This window comes from Pelophylax lessonae (assembly GCF_965119305.1).
Source record: "Pelophylax lessonae genome assembly, chromosome: 3".
Classification (NCBI taxonomy): Eukaryota; Metazoa; Chordata; class Amphibia; order Anura; family Ranidae; genus Pelophylax; species Pelophylax lessonae.
The window spans coordinates 160,683,432-160,710,675 of NC_138770.1; the positions used below are offsets into that span (position 1 = coordinate 160,683,432).

The window sequence follows — 27,244 nt, forward strand, 5'->3', positions numbered from 1 at the left end:
TCACTAAACAGAGAAAATGGTGTCCTGTCTGAGGACAGACCTTGGCCACCTTTGCCTCTGGGCATATACGCTGCTGGCCCCCTCATAGTGGTATGGGAACATCTGCCTCTCCTTGTTGGCCTCCCAGACATAATGAGGGAGGGGGATTTATGAACAAAATGTCATAGAGAAGAGGAAATGTGTAATTGTAAGCACTTTAATTAATGGAAACACTTAATATGCACTTCAACTTGAGGACTGCCACTGACAGAAATGTCACTTTAATATACTGCAGTAAACCTGCACTGATGCACTATAATATACTGCAGTAAAACTGCACTGACGCTCTTTAAAAAAAACTGCACTGACACACTACAATATACTGCAGTAAAACTAGCCTGACACACTACACTGACACACTTCAATATACTGCAGTAAAACTGCATGGACATACTACACTGACACTACAGTAAAACTGCATGGACACACTACACTTACGCTGCACCATCACTATATTCACACTACTCTGACACTCTACATTTACAATAGAATCACAATAGCACACTATAACACACTAACTCGCTAGTAGCAATGAACAGAGCCCTATTCTATCTCCAGTCACCACTGCAATATCACACTGCAAATGGCTTTTCTGGGAAGGAACCTTTTATAGTGTGGGGAGGGTCTATAAGCAATGAGACATGATTGGCCTAAGACATCACAATTTTCTCCAATCATGGCACTGACAGTGTTCTGTGCCCTGATTGGGCAATGGGGAGCCTTTATTGCTTCAACCAATCAGGGCTTAGAATGCACTGTGCAGCGCGCAATGCATTGTGGGGTGTTTGATTGGCCAAACAAATGGTTGGACGTCCTGCCAATTCAAATGTTCACCGAACAGGCAAACAGCCAATATTTGGTCCGCACTTATGCTCGGCCCAAACCATTCGCCCAACACTATTCACTATTCATTTGATAGCAGACAGTTCCAAATATCCTTCAGATTAATGTATAAAAGTTTTTGGGGTTTCTAGATGACAGGTTTAAATATAAAGATTCAATGTGTTAACTGTTTGGTTAGTACCTGAAATGTCATAAATAAAAATGTATAATCAAATGTCAACAGTAAAAAAAAAAAAGTTTATCCAACTGTAAGGCTGATAAAACATGGGTAACTGCTGCTGGTGACATTCCAGAAGCAACAGAGAGGTGTGGGAAAATCTGCCACTTACCCCTGTGCAATTGCTTCCTCATTGGCTGAAAATTCTGCTGAATCTTCCTCACTATTTAGGGGGCAGCAAAGAAATTTTATTTTTCAGGGAACATTGCCATAAAGACTGGTATGGGGTCTCCAAGCAATCTTGATTCTTGCGAGTTGTCACCAGCATCAGGATCACCTTTGTGACATTAGCCTAAATATAGCACTAGTAAACAGAGAATGCAGGCCACTATTTAAACCATACTGTTTTTTTTCTCAGGTATTATTTAAAACATTGATAACTAGGGCTGCGCATCTTCACTGGTCTCATGATTCAATTGGAATACAATTATCATGTGAACGATTATCGATGCATCACGATTACTGCCCACAGCCCCCATTTACATAACTCAGCCCCCCATTAACATTGGACAGCCTCCCGTTGACATTAGAAAGCCCCCTATTGACATAACACAGCCCCCCAATTGACATCACACAGCCCCCCATTGACATAACACAGCCCCCCATTGACATAACACAGTCAATTTATGTTATATAGCAGCCCCCCCCCGCACTTTACAGAAAAGTCCTGCTGGCTGCCAGTGCACTCAAATGTTAAAACAAATTTGTGTCAGTGACTCAGTTTCCGGGACCCTTCCTAGTAAGGGTTAATGTAAACTGATGCCTGATTACCTTATTATCTCCCGATCTTTTCATCGCTGTCAGTCTCGGCCATCAGTCTCATGCACTCCGCAACTCTGGCCGGCAGGGAGGAGGGTAGGAGGAGATCGGCCAGCCAGAGGGCATGTGACTGACGGCAATGAAAAGATCGGGAGATAATAAGGTAATCAATCAAGCATCAGTTTACATTAACCCTTACTAGGAAGGGTCCTTGAAACTGAGTCACTGACACTAATTTGTTTTAACTTTTGAGTGAACTGGCAGCCGGCAGGGCTGTCCTGAGAGAGGTGGAGGGGAGCCGGATGACGTCATCAATGCATCGATGCGACCGTTCCTCAGCATCGTATTCAAATCGTTTAAGGCCGCATCGCGATGCATCGATGCAACGATTATTTTCAACACCCCTACTGATAACCTACAGTTTAATAGCTCTAATAAGATTTATATAGAGAAGATTTATGAGTTTTGGATTTTAAAAGGTATCTCCACTTTCGTGGGGAAAAAAAAAAAGCAAATAAAGAAAAAATAATATAGTGTATACATTTATAACACAAGTCATATTGTAATGGAATGTTTTTAAAAATGACCTTTCCTTTTCACTCTGCAGCTGCTGTAATTTTATGAAAATGCAATTCAATATGGCTACCCGGAAGGGTTCTGTACACAAAATATGTACAGAATGCCCCCCAGAAACATAATTTTCTACTTGTGTGATTGGCTTACTGATTTTCCCAGAAGTCTACACTAAGATATGTCAGGTTTCAGGCATCCACCGCAACAAAAATTTAATTTTTAGTGAGATACTCCCAATAGGACCAAGTCTAAAGGGATGCAGGCCCAGCAGATTTCCTCATTAGTGTCCTGCAGGTGTCACAGCTGGTTGATAATTATGAAACCACTCCCATTAGATTCATTTACCCACAGGAGCTCAGAGAAACACAGAGGAATTTCTTCAGAATAACAAAAGGTAGGAATCTGCAACAAAAGTTGTTATAATCCTTGAAATGTACATAGAGGGGAATGTTTTTTTTTTTTCTTTACCAAAAGTGGAGTTATGCTTTAAGGTAGGTAAAGGAGGAGAAAAGTTTGGAAAGTCTACGTGATTTTTTTAAAAAAAGAGTCACCACTATAGGTTATTTGGAGTGCAGTGAGAGTCAAGAATCTCACTGTTCATTTCCAAAAAATTCTCAGCAACAGTAGCTTTTGATTTTTATGTACTTGTTTGGAGCCAAAAAAAAATGTTTTGTTTTTTTAATGTAAATTCTAAATCCAGTGCACAAAATCCATGATTGGAGCAATGGAAGGTTATATATATATATATATATATATATATATATATATATATATATATATATATTTTGGAAGGTTATATGCACTCTATAACGAGAGAGAGAGAGAGAAAGAGAGAGAGAAAAAGCCAAAATAGCCCATTACTATTTATGTGAGTCATGTGGACTGCATTGGAGGAATGGTGATCTAATTGTGAAAGAAAATTCAGGTCATTGCTAAATACTACAGGCCATTAAAAGCCTGAGCTGGTTTCAGCTAAATGATGAACTGATCAGAGATCCAGTAGGGTGCTGGCATGCCAACATTCTATTAAGGAGCATTGGATGAGTTTGGCAGACTTTAGCCAGAGTGGAAGTGGGGAGGGAGTGAGACTGGAGGTACCAAAACACGTCTTGACACCTGCTTTAGACACAGCCTAGATCTTTATGATCTTAGCATAGACAAGCTGTTTATTATTTAGTGTTAGAAATGAACTGATTGATTTTAACAGCTGTGTCACTTTTCTTTAAAAATTAAGACTGTATATTATTATTTGGTTTATACTAAACAATTTCAGTTTTATGGCATAATAATCCTATTTCTTTTCATTTTTTTTCAACTAACGTATCAAGAAATGTATGGATGTAGCACTTCATTTACAAATGTATATTTTTAGCTGTTGCCTTCAGCATGTTCATGTTTTAGTTTTTCAGACTGTTAGATGTTCAGTCTATTTTTTATGCGGCATTTCCTCCATCTTTTGCAGATATACATGGGTGTCCCAAGATATAGGTTGACTTGTGATAAATATATCAGTGTGTCCCAGTTCAGTCATTTTAACTCTGTAGGGAGGCTTCAGTTAATCATAAGCAGACAGTCACACTGTGGTAATACTTTACTCTGTTTCAGTTAAATGATCTGCTTCTCATCATATTTCAAGTGTAACTTCACCACTGCAGCTCAAAAAATAATGCAATGCATGTGCTGACACAATTATTTTAAATACATTTAAAGTAGAACCAAAATCTCAAATTAAAATAATAGTTTTGCATTTAATGCCCATCAACGGTTACTGCTTTAGTAAATACAAAGTTAATTGGACACTTAGCTCTGTGCATGCTCCCCCTGAAAAACTGTTTATGTGCACATGTGCTCCATCAAATGTCATTGGTGATAGACCTACATTTCCTTGCATGCATAGGGCCATGTCTCATCACAATGGCTCGTGCTAATCTTGGAAAGCAGCAACACAGAAGTATCAAGGTATTCAGTAGGAGACCATAAGTGGGCTCCCTGCAGCCGGGCTGCGGGTGCGGCGGGCTGGCGAGTGAGCAGGCTGGCAGACAGGCAGGTGAGCTGGCCGGTAAGTGGTTGGCGGGCGACCAGGCGGGTGACTGAGCAGAGAGATGACATCATCCCTCACCGCCCGCCCTGCATCAACGCAGTTCCTTCCTCATTCTGCAGTCATACAAAACACACAGAGGGCGCACCTATCTAGTGCATAAACCCGAGACAAATAATTTATTGTATAAAAACACGATAAGTATTGTACTCACAAAGGCAACAGAAAATTGTGCATCACAGATCTCAGTAAATTCTATCCTGAAGAAGAGGAATTCCCTGAAAGGCATCAGCCCATGGGGTCTTCAGTGACTGTTATATCCATACATGTTGATACATTGAATGGAATTTACTGAGATCTGTGATGCGCAATTTTCTGTTGCCTTTGTGCTCTGGACATAGACAGTCTGAAGAGGAGGCCTGTCATGCATTACACGCAGTGCTCTGGACAGTGGTCTGAGGAGGCTTGAGGATTCGGAGGCCTGTATTGCTGGCTGCACACCCTGCTAACTGCTGCTAAGCAAAACAGGCTGTAGACTCAAGTTGCTTGCTTGCTGGGAGCAGAAGAAGGCAGAGCTCAGTGGAAACTTGAGGTTCAAGAGGGTAAAAATTCCTGCCTTTGTTTCATTTTCCTAGCGAAAACAGAATTGATTTTTATCACAGTTTTCATCAGTGGATGAAAATGTGGTGTACTCTTCATTTAGTTTTCATCACTGTAAAAAGGCTGCTGATGAAAATTTTGATGAAAATGTTTTCGTTGACAAAATTAATACTGCTAGGCAGTAGCATCTCTAGTCTAAATTTAGTGCTTCTGGGATGTTTCTTTCCTTGGGTTTTCTCTTAGCTCAGAGTTATTGTTTGCCTCTGCCTGCTGTTGGGAAGTGTCCCTGGCAATAGTGTGAAAAGATGCAGTAACCTGAGCTATGAATATTATTTCTCCCTGGCCAACCACTGCAAGGTGTATTGGCAGTGATGCATACTGGGGAAGTACAAACCCAATTCCAAAAAAGTTGGGACACTGTACAAATTGTGAGTAAAAAAAGGAATTGACTAATTTACAAATCTCATAAACTTGTATTTTATTCACAATATAATATAGATAACATATCAAATGTTGAAAGTAAGACATTTTTAAATGTCATGCCAAATATTGGCTCATTTTGGATTTCATGAGAGCTACACGTTCCAAAAAAGTTGGGACAGGCAGCAATAAGAGGCCAGAAAAGTTAAATGTACATATAAGGAACAGCTGGAGGACCAATTTTCAACTTATTAGGTCAATTGGCAACATGATTGGGTATAAAAAGAGCATCTCAGATCACCAATTCCCCCAATGCTGCGACGAAAAATAATGGAGCAATATCAAAAAGGAGTTTCTCAGAGAAAAATTACAAAGAGTCTGAAGTTATCATCATCTACAGTGCATAATATAATCCAAAGATTCAGAGAATCTGGAACAATCTCTGTGCATAAGGGTCAAAGCCGGAAAACCATACTGGATGCCCATGATCTTCGGTCCCTTAGACGGCATTGCATCACATACAGGAATGCTACTGTAATGGAAATCACAACATGGGCTCAGGAATACTTCCAGAAAACATTGTCAGTGAACACAATCCACCGTGCTATTCGCCGTTGCTGGCTAAAACTCTATAGTCCAAAAAAGAAGCCATATCTAAAGAGAATGCAGAAGGGCAGGCATTTTCTCTGGGCCAAGGCTCATTTAAAATGGACTGTGGCACAGTGGAAAACTGTTCTGTGGTCAGACAAATCAAATTTTTAAGTTCTTTTTGGAAAACTGGGACGCCATGTCATCCGGACTAAAGAGGACAAGGACAACCCTAGTTGTTATCAGTGCTCAGTTCAGAAGCCTGCATCTCTGATGGTATGGGGTTGCATGAGTACGTGTGGCATGGACAGCTTACACATCTGGAAAGGCACCATCAATGCTGAAAGGTATATCCAAGTTCTAGAACAACATATGCTCCCATCCAGACGTCGTCTCATTCAGGGAAGACCTTACATTTTCCAACATGACAATGCCAGACCAAATACTGCATCAATTACAACATCATGGCTGCATAGAAGAAGGATCCGGGTACTGAAATGGCCAGCCTGCAGTCCAGATCTTTCACCCATAGAAAACATTTGGCGCATCATAAAGAGGAAGATGCGACAAAGAAGACCTAAGACAATTAAGCAACTAGAAGCCTGTATTAGACAAGAATGGGACAACATTCCTATTTCTAAACTTGAGCAACTTGTCTCCTCAGTCCCCAAACGTTTGCAGACTGTTATAAAAAGAGGAGGGGATGCCACACAGTGGTAAACATGGCCTTGTCCCAACTTTTTTGAGATGTGTTGAGGCCATGAAATTTAAAATCAACTTATTTTTCCCTTAAAATTATAAATTTTCTCAGTTTAAATATTTGATATGTCATTTATGTTGTATTCTGAATACAATATTGAAATTTGAAACTTCCACATCATTGCATTCTGTTTTTATTCACAATTTGTACAGTGTCCCAACTTTTTTGGAATCGGGTTTGCATATACCTGTAAATATTTGAGATGAACTTGGAACGTCCTCTTTCTCCCAGGCCTTCTGCCTTGAGAGGCTGGGTATTGGAGCTCCCCTCCTCCCAGGCCTGCTGCATGGGGAGGCCCATTGTTAAAGAGGGGCCCGAACCTTGCTGTATTTTTGGAGGGTATATCCAGGAGAGGAAATGCAGGAAGGTATCTTTCTTGTCCAGTGTCCAGAAGAGCTGGGAAACAACTGTCAACATTTTAGGAAGTTCTGATGTCTCATCCAAGGAGTACATGTAAGGCATTAAAGTTGCTTTACAGTCTGGAGAATATAGAATTTTGGTTTGGCACAAAGGTCATTCTTCTTGTTGACTGTGAATAGAGATGCGGAGTCTGCATTCTGGTCTTTTTGGGTATCATGTGCCCTAATCTCATCCTTCCTACCTTTTTTGGCTATAGTAAAATCGGGGTGTCATTCACTTCAGGAAAATTAAACAATTTCTTCAAACACACAAAGAGTCAAGGAATCTGCCCTGAGGTAAAATGCTAGCCCACCCAGCCACTTGGGGCCCCCTTAAAGCCTTCAGTGGGTAAGAGGTCGATACAAACATTTTTGATTACCTGTCTCCATCTCGCAGTGCTTTCATTTGCTCAGCAATTAAACATGCAAATAAGGGTCCAGTTCTAGAGTCAGGAAGAAGATCTTCTATTAAGCCACCCAGCCAGACATCTATGTTATTAGGATGCCTATATAGCTCCATAATTCTACTGATTATATTAGCATCGGATATAACCATTTTCATGTCTGCTGAAGTGTTCAGTCTTGGAAGACTGCAATATTCTCTCCAGTCATTGTATCCTGTAAGAACAACATTAATAAAAGTTTAAGAGTTTTGCTGAATGGCAATCTCCAGCGTATTTTTATTTTTTTTATTTTTTATCCTATGCTAAAGTGAATTTAAACTGCAGAAATGAAAAATGAACAGAGCATAGTCTTCTATAGTGTGTACTTACCTCTATCCCTAGTGTGATTTCTGTCTGCTCTGTCATTCCTCTGTCACTTCTGAAATTCTATGTTGACACCAGACAATCCCAAGAGACGAGACAGCCCATCTCCCTCTAGAGCATAGCAGGTGAATGACAGCATCAGCTGTGCATGTTTTCCTATGTGACTGTGTAGAGGTGGTGTGCCCTTTCCCTCCACTTAGGTCTCAGATTACACTCAGCTCAGCCTTTTTATGCAGTGCATTATGTGACTTCAGATCTTAGCCCCACCTTCTAAATCTCTGAAATACTGTGTAAATTCTGTACATTGAACAGCTGTAGAGAAGCTATAAAGAAGAAAAATGCAGATAAACAGGCACAACTTGGAGAAGGAATGATTTAATTTCTGTGTATAAGCTGAGGCCAGTAACTTTAGTGAGTAAGGGTTTGCAACCAAATATGATTGTAAGCAGCACCATACCAGCAGATTTCCCTAAACTCCTTGGCTGTACTATCAGGTGAAGGATGTCTCTGCTTCACATCTTGCACATCAGGACAGTTAACAGTTTGGCATCTCTCCTGTGTTTCTACCATTAGCGGCTTATGTACATCAATGTCCCTCTTTCTCATGATGGTACAACAAAGGAGTTGCTCCAATTCTGCTGCAGCATGGTCCAGCACAATTCCCAAGGAGCCAAAACCTGTGATAGGTCATGTATCAATTGTTTAATTTGTAAGGGTTAAATTTGATTTTACTTAGTTTTACAAAATTTGGTAACGTTTTGCGCAATCCGGGGCATCTTCTCTTCCCTTTATTCTGTTTTAGTACATACTGCGCATGAGTGTGCTGTGAGTGTGCAAGGTTAAGAAGATTGTGCTGGTCTTTTTCCGGGTTGAATGATGCTAATGTCATTGATTCCACTTCCTATGAGCCCTTGACACACCCCCAGGGGGCACATCAGTAAGCTAGCCTTGACTGATGGCGCATAGAACAGCTCCAGATCAATAGATAGCAATGTTCTCTGCAGCATTCAGGATGTAACCAGAGCTTGCATAAACAAAGGGACATAACATGATTAGCCAAGAGACTGCTGCAAAAATGTACCTATAAATGAAATAACAAAAAAATAATAATAACATTGGGAAGGGATCTTCTTTTGTATCCATGATGACCCACACTTTATTATGTTGGAGATTGCTTTGTGTGATGTTATTGTTAAACGCTGATTACTGTAAGCAATTGTCTTCAGTTTTTCAATAAGCAAACTAAGATCATTTCTCATTGCAGTGCAAATGATGGTAATCCTAAATCGGTACAAATAATAGGAAACAATCTGGGTGGTAACATATACTGTGTTCAGAGATTATTATGTACTGTATCTCCCTGACCTGCAATTTAAAGTTTATCAGAAGTTCGACATCCCTTGAGTTTGAAAATATAGAACTCTTTCATGGTCGAATTTTTTAGACCTGAAAAAATTGTTTGTCCTTTACTACAGGGATGCTTTTTGCACACTCAAAACAAACAAAATAAAGAAAAAAATGTCAGTCTTGACATTAATAATAAAGCATCTCAAAATGCTCTGGGAATGATATGAAAAAGTTTGAAGATTGTTTCTTGAAATAGCGAAGTATATATACAGAACTTACATAACTCTTGGCAGCTCTTTAGAAAATAACAATACTTCTGACAACTGCAATACATTGATCTTTGGTCTTTAAAAAGCAATGTATCCTGGACAAAAGAGAAAAGTAACCTGGTAAGCCATGGTCACGACCCCGCTGCAAATCAAGGGATGCCAAATCCATTGAACCATTAATGGATAGGACAAGCAGCTTTTCTGTTAACTCTTCATTCATAAGCTGTTTCTGCGTCTGCAACTTTGCCGCTTTTCCTAGCAGACCTCTTATCAAGGGATCTAAACCACCTAAAAAAAAAAATAAAATACTTATTTAGGATGAATCAACCCAATCATCACTTAAAAAAAATTATTGTACAGATTAAATGTGAGAGAAACGTCCCATGGGAAGGATATTCTAAAATGGATATAGTAAGCTGACTTTTAATTAAAAGTTTGGACTGCAGTTTCTATCGTAAAAGAAAACCCCCAATATAATTTTTTTTGCATAATAAAATACCCATGATTTCCAACAGCAGCCCTACCTTTAGCCAATTTGGACGCCAGACTAAAAAACTCCCAGTTAGCAACTCCCACAACCTGCCATGTTGCTAGGCTGTGGAAATCATTGTTTTTTGCTCCTAATGCTAGAAGAGAGTATCCTATGGTTTCTACGTCCTAGCAAGTCACTACATGAGTGTTGCTAGCTGGGAGTTTTTTGGCTTTTGGGAGTCCCAAATGGCCTACATGTATGGCACAATAATTACTAAACTTTTTACACAGCTGCACCGTTTTTAATACAGCTGGCCCCCCTTGACTGCATAGGCTATTTTCTGGAAAAGGTGAATTTAGTCTTTAACTTGAAACCGAGTGATTAACCTCATACAAAAAATCTGATCCGTACATTCATTGACTTTATGAATATTACTTGAAAGTACTTCTAAAGTTCATTTGCTTTGAACATACCATTTAAACATTTTCAATAATGGAACAATTGTAATTCCCTTAACAAAAATCATATTCACTGTTAGAAACGTGTTCGTTTAGGAACAAATTTCCATCCAATTTCTCATCAATTTTGTAAAAATGAATGTCAATTTTATTCCACCAATAATTAGAAAATCACATTAAAATTCTGAAAATAAAACTTTTTGAGTCAAAATCTACTAGTGTATGGCCAGTTTAAATACCTGTAACCTAGCAGAATTCCAATGTACCTAACAGGTTTTGTTAATCTTTTCAGGCAGTTTTGTTTGCTGTTTTGTAACGATTACAATCTTATACAAACTTATATTTATATTTTGCTGTATTAATTATAATTTTATAAAAAAACAAAAACAAAAATTGGTACAGGAGGCATAAATAACATTTTAAAGTGGTTGTAAATCTCAGACATGAAATATGATCAAAGCATATGCCTCTATAATGTGTGCTTGTCTCGGTTAAAGGAGATTTAAAGGCAGGAAGGTTTTTTATCTTAACCGCTTGCCGACCGCCGCATGACTATTTACTGCGCCGGTCAGCCCCTCACAGGCAAAGCGACGTAGGGCTACGTCGCTAGCCTTTGAGGGTCAAGGGAGCGAGCGCACGCCGCAGAAGGCACGCTCCCGCTCCTGCGCGGTCACTGACCCCCCCCCGCGTGTGCCCGGTGGACCCGATGTCCGCCGGTCACTCGCGATCGTACGTTAGAGCAGGAGAAAGGCAGGCGGCTAATGTAAACAAGCCGCCTGTCATTCTCCCCTGTGTAAGAATAGTGATCATACGGTTCTACTATGTAGGACCGTTGATCACTGTTCCTACACCTCAAGCCACAGCCAATCACAGTTAGAATCCCGCCCCTAGGGACACACATAACCCCTCCCTCTCAAAAAAAGTTAACCCCTTCACTGCCAGTGTCATTTTACAGTAACAGTGCATATGTATAGCACTGATTACTGTAGTAATGTCACTGGTAACCCCAAAAGTGTCAAAAATGTCAGTCAAGGATCCGATCTGTCCGCCGCAATGTCGCAGTACCGCAAAAAAAATCGCAGATCGCCACCATTACGCGTTAAAAACAACAAAAATGACAAAAATCTTTCCCTTAGTTAGTAAACGCAATAACTTTTGCGCAAAGCAATCAAAATACGCTTTTTGCGATAAAACATATTGGCCTAAAATGTTAAAAAATTTAGATTTTTACATTTTTTTGGGGGAATTTCATATAAAAAAATGTGAAAAATATTGTTATTTTTGCAAAATTGACACTCTTTTTTTGTTTATAGCGCATGATCAAAAAATGGCACAGGTGATCAAATACCACCAAAAGAAAGCTCTGTTTGTGGGAAAAAAAGGACGTCGAATTTGTTTAGGGACAGCGTCACATGACCCCGCAATTGTCCATTAAAGTCACGCAGTGCCGAATCGCAAAATAGGCCCTGGTCAGGAAGAGGGTAAAATCTTCAGGGGCTTAAGTGGTTAATGCATTCTATGCATTAAGGTAAAAAGCCTTCTTTGTGTCGCAGCCTCCTCAGCACCCTCTAATACTTACCTGTGCCCCCTCTTTTTCCAGCGATGTCCACGAGTCCCTCGGCCATCCGGGACTCTCCCTCCTGATTGGCTGAGATAGAGCTGCGGTGCCATTGGCTCCCGTGGCTGTCAATCAAAGTAAGTAAGCCAATCAGGAGAGAGAGGGGCTGGGGCCCAACAGCATCTCCATGTCTGAATGGACACACGAAACTGCAGCTCGACTTGGGTGCCCCATAGCAAGCTGCTTGTTGTGGGGGCACTTAATTGGAGGGAGGGGTCAGAAGCAGGAACGGGGGACCCGAGAAGAGGAGGATCTGGGCTGCTCTGTGCAAAATCAACGGCACTACACTACATCAGGTGCCACATACATGTCTAATAAAAGGGAAGAAAGTGATCTAAAACCTCTATTACTGTTTCTTAACATCGATGTATTGGTACTAAAATGGTTGGTATTTCCCCAAACCCAGCAGTTATAGTCAAGATTTTAGATTCCAACTATTATTTTCTAGGACAGGTTTGAAATTTGCTGTTGGTTTTATGGCAATAATGACGTTTCTTTAAATTGGAACTTTAGCTTTAAAAAAAAATGCTAGCAGGAAAACTCTACATGTCCCTTCTGCACTAAAAGCATCTAACCTAGGTATCCTACCTCAATTTTTTCCTGATTTAAACTTGCACCCATGGACATATAAGACAGAAAAATAATTAATTACAAAATATAGTGCTGATATCCAAAGAATAGTAGCTCAAGAAGCAATCAGAAATATCTCTTCATTGATAAGGCCACATTTAAACTAAAATCTGATTGGCTGTTGTGGGTGGCTGCACTTTGTAGATCATCATGCTTTAGGCACCTTTTTTTTTTTAATTAGGCTGTGTAAGCGATGCAACCTTGATTAGAAACCAATTAATGTTACATCTTACTTACTAAATATGGAAATCAATAGGATTGTTATTTATTAGTTGTCTATATTTTAATTAGGGCCCTTTGAAATAGAATTTTGAAATGGAAAAAATTGGATACTACTAGATTTTTAGTAAGCGTTACGCTCTGTAGATGATTCTTTTAATGAATCTTTGACAAATTATACATTGGCTGAAAAAATGGCTAAACTAATATGCCTTAATTAATTCTTATGCAACAAACAAATATTAACAAATAATAAATACATCATATTTTTCATAGTGAATTAATGAGACTGCATTATTCATTAGTGAAAGTTAGAAAACAGTTTGTCTATACAACTAAAGAAAGTCATTTAGCCTTCAATTTTATAATATATAAAAAAAAACTAATTAAAAGTACTGCAGACAATGCTGATACTAAATACTAATAATGGCTCCAATAATAATAATGATGTTTTTTGCTTAGCACCCCAGCTTTGATAAAGATCTAGCCCTTTATATAAAATATAATAATAATTAAGTTAAATTTTATTTTAAGAAGATTTATCCCCTGAAAGAGAATGTTTCAACATGCACTAATTAGAGTGGATCCGGGGAGGAGCCTACATTGCGTGCATGTAGAGCTTGTTAGGGAGCAGCAGCGCCATGCTGTAGCGGATCTCTTCTGTAGTCCTCCCGCTCTGTCCCCCCCCCCCCCGCTCATGGAGGTCCCTCACTGGATGGATGGAAATAACATTGTCCGGCCCTACCTGCCGTAGTGACTGGCCGTGGTGACAGATGAGCGGGATGAGCAGCGGAGGAACTGAATTACCTGCTCCACCTGTTGCATTGGCTCCCGGCTTTGATTTGCCCTGGCCACTCTGGCCTGACACCCGGCGCCTGCAAACATTGTGGGTCTGTACACTGACCAGAGCGGCTGCGTGGAGCATGAGGGGAATGGGAGTGGATCACATCGGTGAACTGAGAGGTGGAGGTGGTAGTTTGTCCAGCAGAGGCCCCGAGGCAGTGGAGTAGGCCCTATGATCTCATGAATGCTTGAATAGGCAGGAAGCAACAAGGAGAGATATTTGGAGGACCCCAGTCTTATATTGGACATTATAAGTAAACAGCGATGAGATCAACCTAAATTACTCTTGTTCCTGTTTTACGTTGCCCCCTTATTTTTGTATATGATTTTAAGTGACTGCTTGTGATTTTATTAGGTTATACGATCTGTTCGAGACTTTTTGAGTTTCTGGGGGTCTAGCAAATTGAACAACAAAATATGAGAGTTAAAACCGCAAGAGGAGGAGTGACTCCAAAAGTGAGTTCCAGCCCTGGAACAATTAAGAACTATATGATACAGGAAGACGTCCCAGAAAAACAGTCTCAAGAGAAATCGCAAGGAACTTGCAAAAAACAAAATGAAGAGAAAGGAAAAAAGTGAGCCATTAAACCTGGACAACCTGGACAACACAATGCATTTTAGAGCAGATCAAGAATCAAATGTAGATTCGGAGTTGGAGCGCAATGCAGAGCAATTAGCGAGTGATCAATTGCCCACTAAAGGGCTCGCAGTACTAGAGAAATCTTTAAAAACTGAATTGATAACTATCCATAAGGAGCGCTATATAAAAAGTCCAGGTATAGGAAGGGTCCAGCTGTAGGGAAGAAGTACACACCCCGGAAGAAGTCTAACATTGGACGAAACGCCGCGTCGGGTGGGACCTGTGACGCGGGACGTCACTACGGAGTGAAGCGGCGGTCATCTCGTTGGTGGTCAAACATTTCTGGCAGATAATTTCTTTTTACTCTTATTACCTGTAAGCATTTATTTGGCATAAGGAAATTAAATGGTGGTTCATTAGGTGTTGCACTATGGTTTTCTTTTTTGCCTTTTTCTGGTATATATGAGTGATCAGTCTGCCTTGTACCATCTGTATGGAGTCGCACCTAATTGACTTGATCCTGGAATCGCTGAGGATTTCTGGAGGAGCAGTTTGGTGGAACCTTTGAGCCTTCTTTTATTAGTGGGACGGTAAGCGGCAGTGTGATTGGGGTTGCTCTCTCTCTCTCTGGTGGTGGCACTTCAAGGAGACCAATCAGCTGGACCCTACCTATACCTGGACTTTTTATTTAGCGCTGCTTTTCAATTTTATACTGTTTTTATGTTTTATCCAGCATATGTGCAGCAGCTGTTTTATATTTAATAGACCCAAGAGCAGTTTTTTTTGTTTCATTTTTTATAACTATCCATAAGGATCTGGGTCATTTACTAATGCGAGTGGAAGACTTAGAAAAAAGGCAGGACAACTACATTCAGACAATAAAAGACTTAAGAAGAGAAATTAAGGATTTAAAAAGGAAACATAGAAGTCTTGCATACAGGATGGGAGATCAAGAGAATAGGAACAGGAGGAAGAATCTGAGAATTCTGGGTTTACCCGACTCAACGCACGGTGAGGATCTAACAGATAAAATGAGAAAAATCTTTAACCCTCTGTTGGGAAGGGGAGAAACGGAACAGTTAAGAGAGGAGAGAGTACAAAAGATTAGAAAACCAACAGGTATTTCAGCAGACGCTCCTAGAGATATTATTAAAAGGTTTCAGAGTTATGCAAAAAAGGCTCAACTATGGGACACTGCAAGTGCTATAGTTATCACTATTGTGATCACTTCCTTTTCATCATTAGCACCCGCACTTTACATAGCAGCTGCAATTAATTTATTAATTTAATTTAATTTATTAATTTAATAATCACTTTATTTATCCACACTTATATTTATTTATTTATACGAGATTATGTTTTAATCTCCTTGGCGCGCTAATATATACAAATTGTATATATTTCTTTCCCTCAAATATGGGAGAGTCTGAAAAACAATGCACCTATACATTTTGAAAGTGCTAACATACAGATCTTTACAGACTTATCTCAGGAAACATTAAGAAGGAGATTATTGAAACCACTGGTGGTTTTGATGCAAAAGCAAGGAGTACCATATAAATGGGGATTTACAGCCTGTTAGATAGGGAGAAGAGATGGCCAAATAGCAAGGCTGAGACTCCCTGAAGAGACACAAGGTTTCTATGGAAAACTGGGAATTTCTATACCAACAATGCCAGGCTGGTCTGATAATACGATAACAGAAGATATAACGCAAGAAGAACAGTGGCGACTAGCTTCACAGGAAATAAACGAAGGGATAAATGAACTGAGAAGCTGTCCAAAATGGGCAAGGAAGGGAGGACCATTGGTGGGGTGCTGGTGTGGGGAGGGGGGGTTTCAGTAAATATGTAAACATGGGATGGTAACTTAGCTGGGCTCAGATAGTTTTTCCCAGAAAGGGAGAACGAGGTACATGTGCGGATTGATAGGGCATCACTCAGAGGAAGTTAGTAGTAGGGCAAGGAGGGCCTTGGTGGAATTTAACTACTCTAGGACCATGAGGTGGTCAAACAAACATCATGCCATGTACGGCGGCAGGGCGGTGGAGAGTGGGGGATGGGGGTGGGGGGGAGATGGGGAGGGGAGAGGTGGAGGGAGAGGGAGGTGCTGGGTGGGGGATGGGGGAATTAAATGGTAAACAATGTTGTGCTGACTATACGGTGGTACTTGTTGATGTCGCCTCTCCTTCGGAACTTAGGGGGAAGCCCTCGTCGAGGATTAATAGAAGATGCCTCTGTTCCCTCACCTGGCCTAGGCTGGGTGGGAAAAGGAGAGGCAATATATTTTTAGGAGGTGAGAAGGCAAGGAGAGATGACATGAACTCCCTAAAATGATTGGCATATAATGTTAGAGGTTTGATTACGCCAACTAAAAGACACACGGTATTAGAAGAGCTTAGACTAAATTCTGCTAGGATAGCATTTCTACAAGAAACATGTATAGCACAAGATACAAATGTGAAAATATCCTCAAAATATTACCTGGTCTGGTATTATGGAGACACACCAATCTTCTCGAAGGATGTGACATTCTCCTTGGAGGAAAAATTGGCCGACCCAGAAGGCCGATTTATCTTTTTGAAGGGTCAGCTGCTGGGAATGAATTGCACTTTGGCAAATGTATACTGTCCAAATAAAAATCCAAGAGGATACTTGAAGAAAATATTAGATAAGCTGATGCTTTTTAAAAAGGGCAGTTTGTTCCTGGCAGGGGGATTTCAACTTCTGCATGGACCTGTCTCTGGATTGTTCCTCGAGTGCATGGGTAATGGGAGGACGTCAACACAGGATAGTAAGGAATAAGCTCTTTCAATGCCAACTATTAAATAGTAAATATAGTGAAGCGCTACCTCTCAGAAGTGTATGTGTATATTGACGCAAAGAAATTTTTTTATAAGTGACTGTGTACTGTATAATTCAATCAGGTACATGAAAATTAATTGACACATGTAATAAATAAGTGAAGCAACAACAATAAGATTATTCAATATGTGGACCGGGAAATCCACATATCACAGTGCTAAAACAATAATGTGACCAACGTGTCTAAAAATGTGAATATCCAACAAGATAAAATAAAATGAACAGTCCAAATTCAGCAGTGAAAGGGCAATGTATAAAACAATATATATAATGTCCAATAAAAGTGTATTAGGTGAGTCCCTTCACCGATAATGACCAGTGGTAAGTGATGGTTGTCTTTTTCTTGTAACAAGCCTTTTTAATGTATTGTATTCCTTGAGGAGTCCTGGGAATAGATGGACAATATAGTACAGCTCCTATCGCTATGTGATCATTTTTATATGTCTCTATCCACAGTATCTGGCTCCTCTATGATAAAGGGCCCATTCCTCAGGGATTCAGAAATCAGAGCAGTTGGAAATTGGAGCCCAGTTCCAGCACACCATGGATCTTCAAATGTAGTCCAAAGCTTTTACAACTGATCTTCCCTGGGTCCGTCCTCCCCGCTGTCTGTGTTTTCCTTCTCCGTCTTCCGGGTTTCTGTCGCCAAACAGGAAGTTTACATTCCTCACATCACCTGACATGACGAGACCCGAGGGCGTGGCGCTGGCCTTAAATGAACTATTTTCATTAAAAAGGGGCTGCTGTCAGAGCGTTATAAACTGTATAGCATCAACTACATACAGTATACAGTGCTGTGTTTGGGGTAAAGTACTTACCATCTGCTGCTAGAACAAAATCAAGTTGGGCTGAACGTTGTTCAGCCATTCACAGGAAGCTTTCCTTTTTTTTCTAGTATGATTAGAAAGCTTCTTCTGATTGGCTAAGGTGAAAATTGTGGTGATATCTGCATGCCTTGTACTCATTTGTAAAATACAAGGCTTCTTGGGAATGGCTGTATGCCAGAACAAAGCATTGTACACTGTATGTAGCTGATACGACATACAATTTATACAGTGCTTAAAGTAGCCACATTTTTAGTAGCTTGGCCCAAACGAATGATTTAAGGTAACACAAAGCCTGGAGTTAGGCTTTAATAATCCCAATAATATTGTAAAGAAAGTGGGAAGGATGGATGATGTTTTTAAAGAAGATTTTGATGCATTTTTGGGGTGTCACTTATATGGCCCATCTGTTTTGTGTTATTGCTAAGAGGTTAGGAAAACATTGGAGGGCTGTTTGAAGTTATAACCATTGGTGTTCTAGAGTGAGTCCACAAAAAAAGGGAATTGCAGAGCAACTATAGGAAGCATATTTATAAAGAAACTATTGTGACATTTGCTAAACATTTACTGTTGATAAATCAGTCACCGCCATTTTAAACACATGTACCAGGAAGATTCACCCGTATTAAATGTTTGGTAAATCTCATATTGATTGCTTTATGAATATAAAGTGATTTTGTTTTATATGGCTTTGGTCTCTCCCTCCAGACATGATGTATAACAGTCTATTCCCCCTTTACAATATTATCTATAATATAAAGCAAGAGGTCCTCTTTAATATAGAGGTATTGTGTGGTATTTAGGAAAGACTTCAGTATTTTTTCTAACTTTTTTTATGTAGGTTTTACAGCTTAAAGTTGAAAGCCAGTCAATTTTTTGTTCTTGGTTTGTGTACCTGTCTTTCCTAAGCAGTTGTAAGAAGAATATTGTAGGCTTATCCAGCATTAGCCTTTCTCTTATCTATAACTGGGTAACCTTATGGCTTAAAGCCCAAATACACCTTTTTTTATTTTATTTTTTTTATTTTGGATAGAGTTGAGAAGATTTAGAATCCCTGTTTTACTGTTGTCTGCGTTCCCAATAGGGATATCTCTTGAATCTATTTTCTGGTGATATAATGGGTGAACAAAATCTCTGCATTAGGGAGACAGATAATAATAAATGCCCAAAAACAACCCCTACCCCCCCTCCACCAAAAAAAAAAAAAAAAAACTATTTCAAATAATACCTGCCAGGATACAGATGAATAAGCTGCTGCATATTTCCTTATGAAGGTGCAAACTCCAGGGCTGTCTTTATTATCCTTTCTCAGTATCTAGTATCTAGGGAGACTCGGAGACTCTTAACAGAGTAAAGCATGCATCTAGTGAAGTCAGCACAATTGACTCACAATGACTCCTTAACATTTACTAGAATTTGCTCATTGTTACCTTCTTTTATTATCCTCCAGGGCCGAAAGAAGACTTCACTCAGTAGAAGATTTGGATAAAGTGGGTGTTCTCTATACTGAGAATCCAGCCTGTGCACAATGGGAGGTATGGTTGCATGGCCAAAGCGAAACGCTGCTGTTGAAAATACATTTGAAATTGAGGGATCTGTGTTTTCATCATATCCTTGATAGTTGCCCAAATATTGATGGAAAGCAGATGAACCAATGATTTTAGGAATGTAATCTCGAATTGTGATTATCTAAAAATAATATACAAGCATAAAAGATGTATGGTTAGGCATTGCTACCACATCAATTCTCCTCTCCTCTCCTCTCCTCCTCTCCCCTCTCCTCTCCTCCCATCCCCTCTCCTCCTTTTTTTTTCCTACTCTCTTCTCTTTACTTCCTTCCTTTTACTGGGGCTATACATATTGTTTTTTGCCTTCTAGGCAATTTGTATTTGATAACGCAAGGGAAATAGGTCAGTTTAATAAAAGTAACATTTTTATTATCTTGCCATGAGTAGACTAAAGGCTGATTTCTGACTGGTTACTGTGAGGATCTGCACAGCTCTGTACAATGTTATACGTTTGTGACTGCCTTTACCTACTGAGGCTCAATTATGGAATTTGTGCTCATCATTATCTAAGCCATTCACTCACTTGTTCTCTGCTACCTCATCACATTTCTCCTGTTTTATCTGTAAATCCTCTCTTCATGCATTCTAATCAGCCAACCCATAGAGGATTGTTTTTTTCCCCAATTGCATAAAATGAAATTGTTTCCTTGCCACCAGCACAGAGAGCCTAGCTTACATATGAACATCTTGCTCCAGATTACAATAACAACATTGGTAAGCAATCGTTATTGTTTCTTGTCAAAATTCTAGATTTGCGCTGTTAGCCAGTCAATTATCAAGTCATGTGCTATAAAAACTTGCCAAGCTTATGTTTTGTTTTGTTTTCCTTTTACTTTCTATTAGCCTTGATGACCCGAACTGCCGCACTCCCTTTCTGTCCAGCTGTTACTACTGGAAATTGAAGACAAAAAAGTGGTGTATAATAGAATCCCTGACCTTACAGTTACTGCCAAACAGCCGCTGTATGACTTAACTTTTCCATGTTTTCGTACTATTAGCCATGCCGACATATTTTTAACTTGGGCACCGGATTTCTGCAGCAGCAGCTATTGCTTTTAATCTAATATCCAGCCTGCTTATCTGGTTTTGTTCTGCAGAAGAATATGTAATGTGTGTTCCTGGACGCAGATCGATGGAACACTGTACAGATGTTTAATCAGATTTTCACCCTTTGAAATACATTTTGAAACAGCTGAATGTCTTTGTAAGCATGCATTTTTTTCCCTAAAAACAATGAAAGGATATTGTTAGCATGCTTGTATAGAACAATGGAAAAATTTCTATAGGAAGATAAATTCTTCCTATAGGATGTTATTACTCCAGCAGAAATAAAAATAGAAAAGCAATATTGCCATGCTGTTTACATTTCTTAAAGGGAACATTTGATATATATATATCAAATAAATAGGCAACAAAATGTTTCCAATTTATTTCAGGTACTTATATAGCTCCGTCAATTTACACAGCGCTTTACATGTACATTCACATCAGTCCCTACCCTCAAGGAGCTTACAATCTAAGGTCCCGAACTGACATTCATACCTACAAATACCAAGGCCAATTTAGACAGGAGTCAAATAACCTACCAGCATGTCTTTGGAGTGTGGGAGGAAACCCACACAGGCACAGGGAGAACATGCAAACTCCAAACAGGTAGTTTTGTGGTTGGGATTCAAACCAGCGACCCTTTTGCCACTAGGCAAAAGTGCTAACGACTAGGGTTGAGCGAACACGGACTGTATTATTCGTGTTCGTACCGAATAATTGGATTTTTGTTACCCGAACACGGACCCGAAAACTTTACTGTATATTCGGGTAAAAATCCGTGTTCGGTCGTTTTATTTCCGGGTTTTACATGCTTTGGCGCACTTTTCATGGCGGGCTTTCAACAGCCAATCAACAAGCGTTTAACTGGTGTGCCTAAGCCATCCCAGCCATGCCTACAAATGTATCAGTAGCTGTGATTGGCCGTCTGAAGCATGTAACCAAGTCTTTATAAGTTCGAGGCAGCGCCGCTGCGGCGTCATTCTGCTGTTTAGTTCAGGGAGAGAGCACACATCAACGTGCTGCCTGCTGATTAGGGACAGACAGGAAAAAAAAAACATTTGTGTCCGGATAGAATTGAGGGACAGGTCGGAGTGTGTTAGGCAGGGCGAGTTGTAGGCATTTTAGGGAGAGAGTCTGCTGATTTTTAGGGTCAGTGTGTTCTACAAACTACAATCGATATTGCTGTGTGGGGTGGGGTTTGCAGTGACCGATCTACGATCTTAGCAATCCTTTTAGGGAGAGAGTCTGCTGATTTTTAGGGTCAGTGTGTTCTACAAACTACAATCAATATTGCTGTGTGGGGTGGGGTTTGCAGTGACCGATCTACGATCTTAGCAATCCTTTTAGGGAGAGAGTCTGCTGATTTTTAGGGTCAGTGTGTTCTACAAACTACAATCGATATTGCTGTGTGGGGTGGGGTTTGCAGTGACCGATCTACGATCTTAGCAATCCTTTTAGGGACAGAGTCTGCAGATTTTTAGGGTTAGCAGTGTGTTCTACAAACTACAATCGATATTGCTGTGTGGGTGGGGTTTGCAGTGACCGATCTACGATCTTATCAATCCTTTTAGGGAGAGAGTCTGCTGATTTTTAGGGTCAGTGTGTTCTACAAACTACAATCGATATTGCTGTGTGGTGTGGGATAGGAGATAGGCAGGTGTCAGTGGTCCACATCCATTTTGCTGTGTGTGGGCTGCAGTAAACACAATCTTTTTGGGCTGCAGTAAACACAATCTTTTTGGGGTGCAGTGAACACAATCTTTTTGGGGTACAGTGAACACAATCTTTTTGGGCTGCAGTAAACACAATCTTTTTGGGTGCAGTGAACACAATCTTTTTGGGGTACAGTGAACACAATCTTTTTGGGGTGCTGGCTGCTGATTAGGGACAGACAGGGAAAAAAAAACATTTGTGTCCGGATAGAATTGAGGGACAGGTCGGAGTGTGTTAGGCAGGGCGAGTTGTAGGCATTTTAGGGAGAGAGTCTGCTGATTTTTAGGGTCAGTGTGTTCTACAAACTACAATCGATATTGCTGTGTGGGGTGGGGTTTGCAGTGACCGATCTACGATCTTAGCAATCCTTTTATATTTGGGGTTTTTGGGGTTCATTTCATACTTCTGAAGATTTGAGGGTGCTGCCTGTTCCAAACTCCTCCTACTCCTCATCCAGCCTTTTAGGGGTACAAACAATAGTAATTGGGGCCTAGTGTGCTTCTGTACGTGTGAGATACATACACTTTTTTTATCATATTTCCTATTCCGCTATTCAATAAAAACCTTTGGGGATCAATTAAATTGCGGGATAGTTTGTGTTGGTACGTGTGAGATCCCCCTTTCCAAGTTTTTGGGGTTAATCTCATACTTCTGAAGATTTGAGGGTGCTGCCTGTTCCAAACTCCTCCTACTCCTCATCCAGCCTTTTAGGGGTACAAACAATAGTAATTGGGGCCTAGTGTGCTTCTGTAAGTGTGAGATACATACACTTTTTTTGATCATATTTCCTATTCCGCTATTCAATAAAAACAATTGGGGATCAATTAAATTGCAGGATAGTTTGTGTTGGTACGTGTGAGATCCACCTTTCCAAGTTTTTGGGGTTCATCTCATACTTCTGAAGATTTGAGGGTGCTGCCTGTTCCATACTCCTCCTACTCCTCATTCAGCCTTTTAGGGGTACAAACAATAGTAATTGGGGCCAAGTGTGGTTTTGTACGTGTGAGATACATACACTTTTTTTGATCATATTTCCTATTCCGCTATTCAATAAAAACCTTTGGGGATCAATTAAATTGCGGTATAGTTTGTGTTCGTACGTGTGAGATCCACCTTTCCAAGTTTTTGGGGTTCATCTCATACTTCTGAAGATTTGAGGGTGCTGCCTGTTCCAAACTCCTCCTACTCCTCATCCAGCCTTTTAGGGGTACAAACAATAGTAATTGGGGCCTAGTGTGCTTCTGTACGTGTGAGATACATACACTTTTTTTGATCATATTTCCTATTCCGCTATTCAATAAAAACCTTTGGGGATCAATTAAATTGCGGGATAGTTTGTGTTGGTACGTGTGAGATCCACCTTTCCAAGTTTTTGGGGTTCATCTCATACTTCTGAAGATTTGAGGGTGCTGCCTGTTCCATACTCCTCCTACTCCTCATTCAGCCTTTTAGGGGTACAAACAATAGTAATTGGGGCCTAGTGTGCTTCTGTACGTGTGAGATACATACACTTTTTTTGATCATATTTCCTATTCCGCTATTCAATAAAAACCTTTGGGGATCAATTAAATTGCGGGATAGTCTGTGTCGGTACGTGTGAGATACACCTTTCCAATTTTTAGGGAGCATCTCATACTGCCGAGGATTTGAGGGTGCTTCAGTCTGCCTCCTGCCTGTTCCGAACTCCTCCTACTCCTCATCCTGCCTTTAGGGTACAAAAAATTGTAATCGGGGCCTAGATTGTGTTTGTACGTGTGAGATACACCGTTTTGTAAAATTTGTCCTATTCCGCTATTCAATATACACCCTGTTTGAGTGTAAAAAAATTAAATTGCGGGATAGTCTGTATCGGTACATGTGAGATACACCTTTTTAAATTTGTTTGGCGCATCTCCTTCTACCGCCGAGGATTGCAGGGCGCTTCAGTTTGCCTCCTGTTCCCAACTCCTCCTACTCCTCTTCCTCATCCTGCCTTTAGGGTACAAAAAATTGTAATCGGGGCCTAGTTGGTGTTTGTACATGTGAGATACACCGTTTTGTAAAATTTGTCCTATTCCGCTATTCAATATACACCCTGTTTGAGTGTAAAAAATTAAATTGTGGGATAGTCTGTATCGGTACATGTGAGATACACCTTTTTAAATTTGTTTGGCGCATCTCCTTCTACCGCCGAGGATTGCAGGGCGCTTCAGTTTGCCTCCTGTTCCCAACTCCTCCTACTCCTCTTCCTCATCCTGCCTTTAAGGTACAAAAAATTGTAATCGGGGCCTAGTTGGTGTTTGTACATGTGAGATACACCGTTTTGTAAAATTTGTCCTATTCCGCTATTCAATATACACCCTGTTTGAGTGTAAAAAATTAAATTGCGGGATAGTCTGTATCGGTACATGTGAGATACACCTTTTTAAATTTGTTTGGCGCATCTCCTTCTACCGCCGAGGATTGCAGGGCGCTTCAGTTTGCCTCCTGTTCCCAACTCCTCCTACTCCTCTTCCTCATCCTGCCTTTAGGGTACAAAAAATTGTAATCGGGGCCTAGTCTGTGTTTGTACGTGTGAGATACACCGTATTATAACATTTTTCCTATTCCGCTATTCAATATACACCCTTTTGGAGTGTAAGAAAATTAAATTACGGCATAGTCTGTATCGGTACGTGTGAGATACACCTTTTAAATTTGTTTGGCGCATCTCCTTCCACCGCCAAGGATTGCAGGGCGCTTCAGTTTGCCTCCTGTTCCCAACTCCTCCTACTCCTCTTTCTCATCCTCCCTTTAGGGTACAAAAAATTTTAATCGGGGCCTAGTCTGTGTTTGTACGTGTGAGATACACTGTTTTTTTTATCCTTTTTCCTATTCCGCTATTCAATATACACCCTTTTGGGGTAAAAAACATTAAATTGCGGCATAGTTTGCATATTTGACTGTCAGATACACCCGTGCGATACTGTTGTTGTTTTGTTCCGCTATTCAATAAACACCTTTCTAGGGCAAGATCATAAATTACAGAAATATGAGGAGACCGTCAAATAGGGGCCGTGGCCTGGGTCGTGGTGCTGCTGGTAGAGCTCCTGTTGCAAGGAGAGGACGTGGTCGATCTTTGCCAGCTACACGCACAAGTGAAACACCTTCCTCAAGTGTTAGTAGGTGACAGAACCTGCATCAGTATTTGGTAGGGCATCATACGCCTCTAGAAGTGATGAGGCCAGAACACAGAGAGGCGATAGTAGATTGGTTTGCTGCTGACAGTGCCTCCAGTTCCTTCACATTGTCTCCCACCCAGTCTACTGCAGAAAGGTCAGAGTTGGCACCTGCAGCCGATGTCCAACCGTCTTTCACCTCACCCCCTTGCAAATCAGGCAAGCAGTCTGAGCCCCAAGCCATACAGCAGTCTCTTCTTCTTTTTGAGGACTCTGTCAGCAGGGTTTCCCAGGGCCATCCACCTAGCCCTGCCCCAGAAGTGGAAGAGATTGAGTGCAGCGATGCCCAACCACTCATTTCTCAAGATGAGTACATGCAAGGACCATCGCAGCACGTCTCCGATGATTACGAAACGCAGGTGCCAACTGCTGCGGCGTTCAGCATTGTGGAGACCGACAAGGAGGGCAGGGGTGAAGACTGGGTGGAAGATGATGTGGAGGACGATGAGGTCCTCGACCCCACATGGAATGAACGTCATGCAGGTGACCGGAGTAGTTTGGAGGAAGAGGCGGTGGTCGCACAGAGCCACCAGCACAGCAGAAGAGGGAGCAGGGTGCAGAAGCGGAGCGCCCGTGCCCTAGACACTACGCCTGCTACTGCCCAATGCAGCAAGGGAACGAGCGCACCAAAGTCAGCTCAAAGGAGTTCTCTAGCGTGGAAGTTCTTTAGAAAATGTGCTGATGACAGGACACGAGTGGTTTGCACCCTGTGCAATCAGAGCCTGAAGCAAGGCATAAACCTTCTCAACCTGAGCACAACCTGCATGATCAGGCATCTAAGTGCAAAGCATGAGCTGCAGTGGAGTAGACACCTTCAAAACCAAGAAACGTCTCTGGCTCATCCTGCTTCCTCTTCTGCTGCAGTCTCGGCCACTCCAGCCACATCTGTAGTGATACCAGCACCTGCCACCCCGCAAACAGAGGATCTGTCAGCAACACCACCACCTGGGTCACCAACCATCTCCACAATGTCCCGTGGAAGCATTCAGCTTTCCATCTCCCAAACACTTGAGAGGAAGAGGAAGTACCCCCCTACCCACCCGCGATCCCTGGCCCTGAATGCCAGCATTTCAAAATTCTTGGCCTTTGAAATGCTGTCATTCCGTCTGGTGGAGACGCACAGTTTTAAAAACCTTATGTCGGTGGCTGTCCCACAGTACGTCGTGCCCAGGCGCCACTACTTTTCCAGGCAAGCAATCCCTTCCCTGCACAACCAAGTGGGGGAAAAAATCAGGTGTGCACTGCGCAACGCCATCTCTGGCAAGGTCCACCTAACTACCGATACGTGGACCAGTAAGTACGGTCAGGGGTGTTATATCTCCCTAACGGCACACTGGGTAAATGCAGTGGCGGATGGGCCTGAGGTGGATAGCAATTTGGCACATGTCCTTCCACCACCGAGGATTTCAGGGCGCTTCAGTTTGCCTCCTGTTCCTAACTCCTCCTACTCCGCTTCCTCATCCTCTACCGCCTCCTCATCCGGACAGCGTAACACCTTCACCACCAACTTCAGCACGGCCAGGGGTAAACGACAGCAGGCAGTTTTAAAACTTGCCTGTTTGGGGGACAAACCACACACCGCGCAGGAGTTGT

The 27,244-nt window shown here is 41.1% G+C and overlaps 1 protein-coding gene across 1 annotated transcript in view; it reads right to left on the reverse strand.

The window, feature by feature from the left end:
• The window catches only part of TPO (thyroid peroxidase), a gene marked incomplete at both ends in the record, with an annotated part of 310,856 nt that overhangs the window by 100,288 nt on the left and 183,324 nt on the right, over positions 1-27,244 (reverse strand). The window contains 3 exons of the mRNA XM_082250802.1: positions 7,616-7,853; positions 9,736-9,906; positions 19,557-19,815. Of these exons, the coding sequence (XP_082106928.1) occupies positions 7,616-7,853; positions 9,736-9,906; positions 19,557-19,815 (668 nt within the window). The remainder of the gene's footprint in view (positions 1-7,615; positions 7,854-9,735; positions 9,907-19,556; positions 19,816-27,244) is intronic.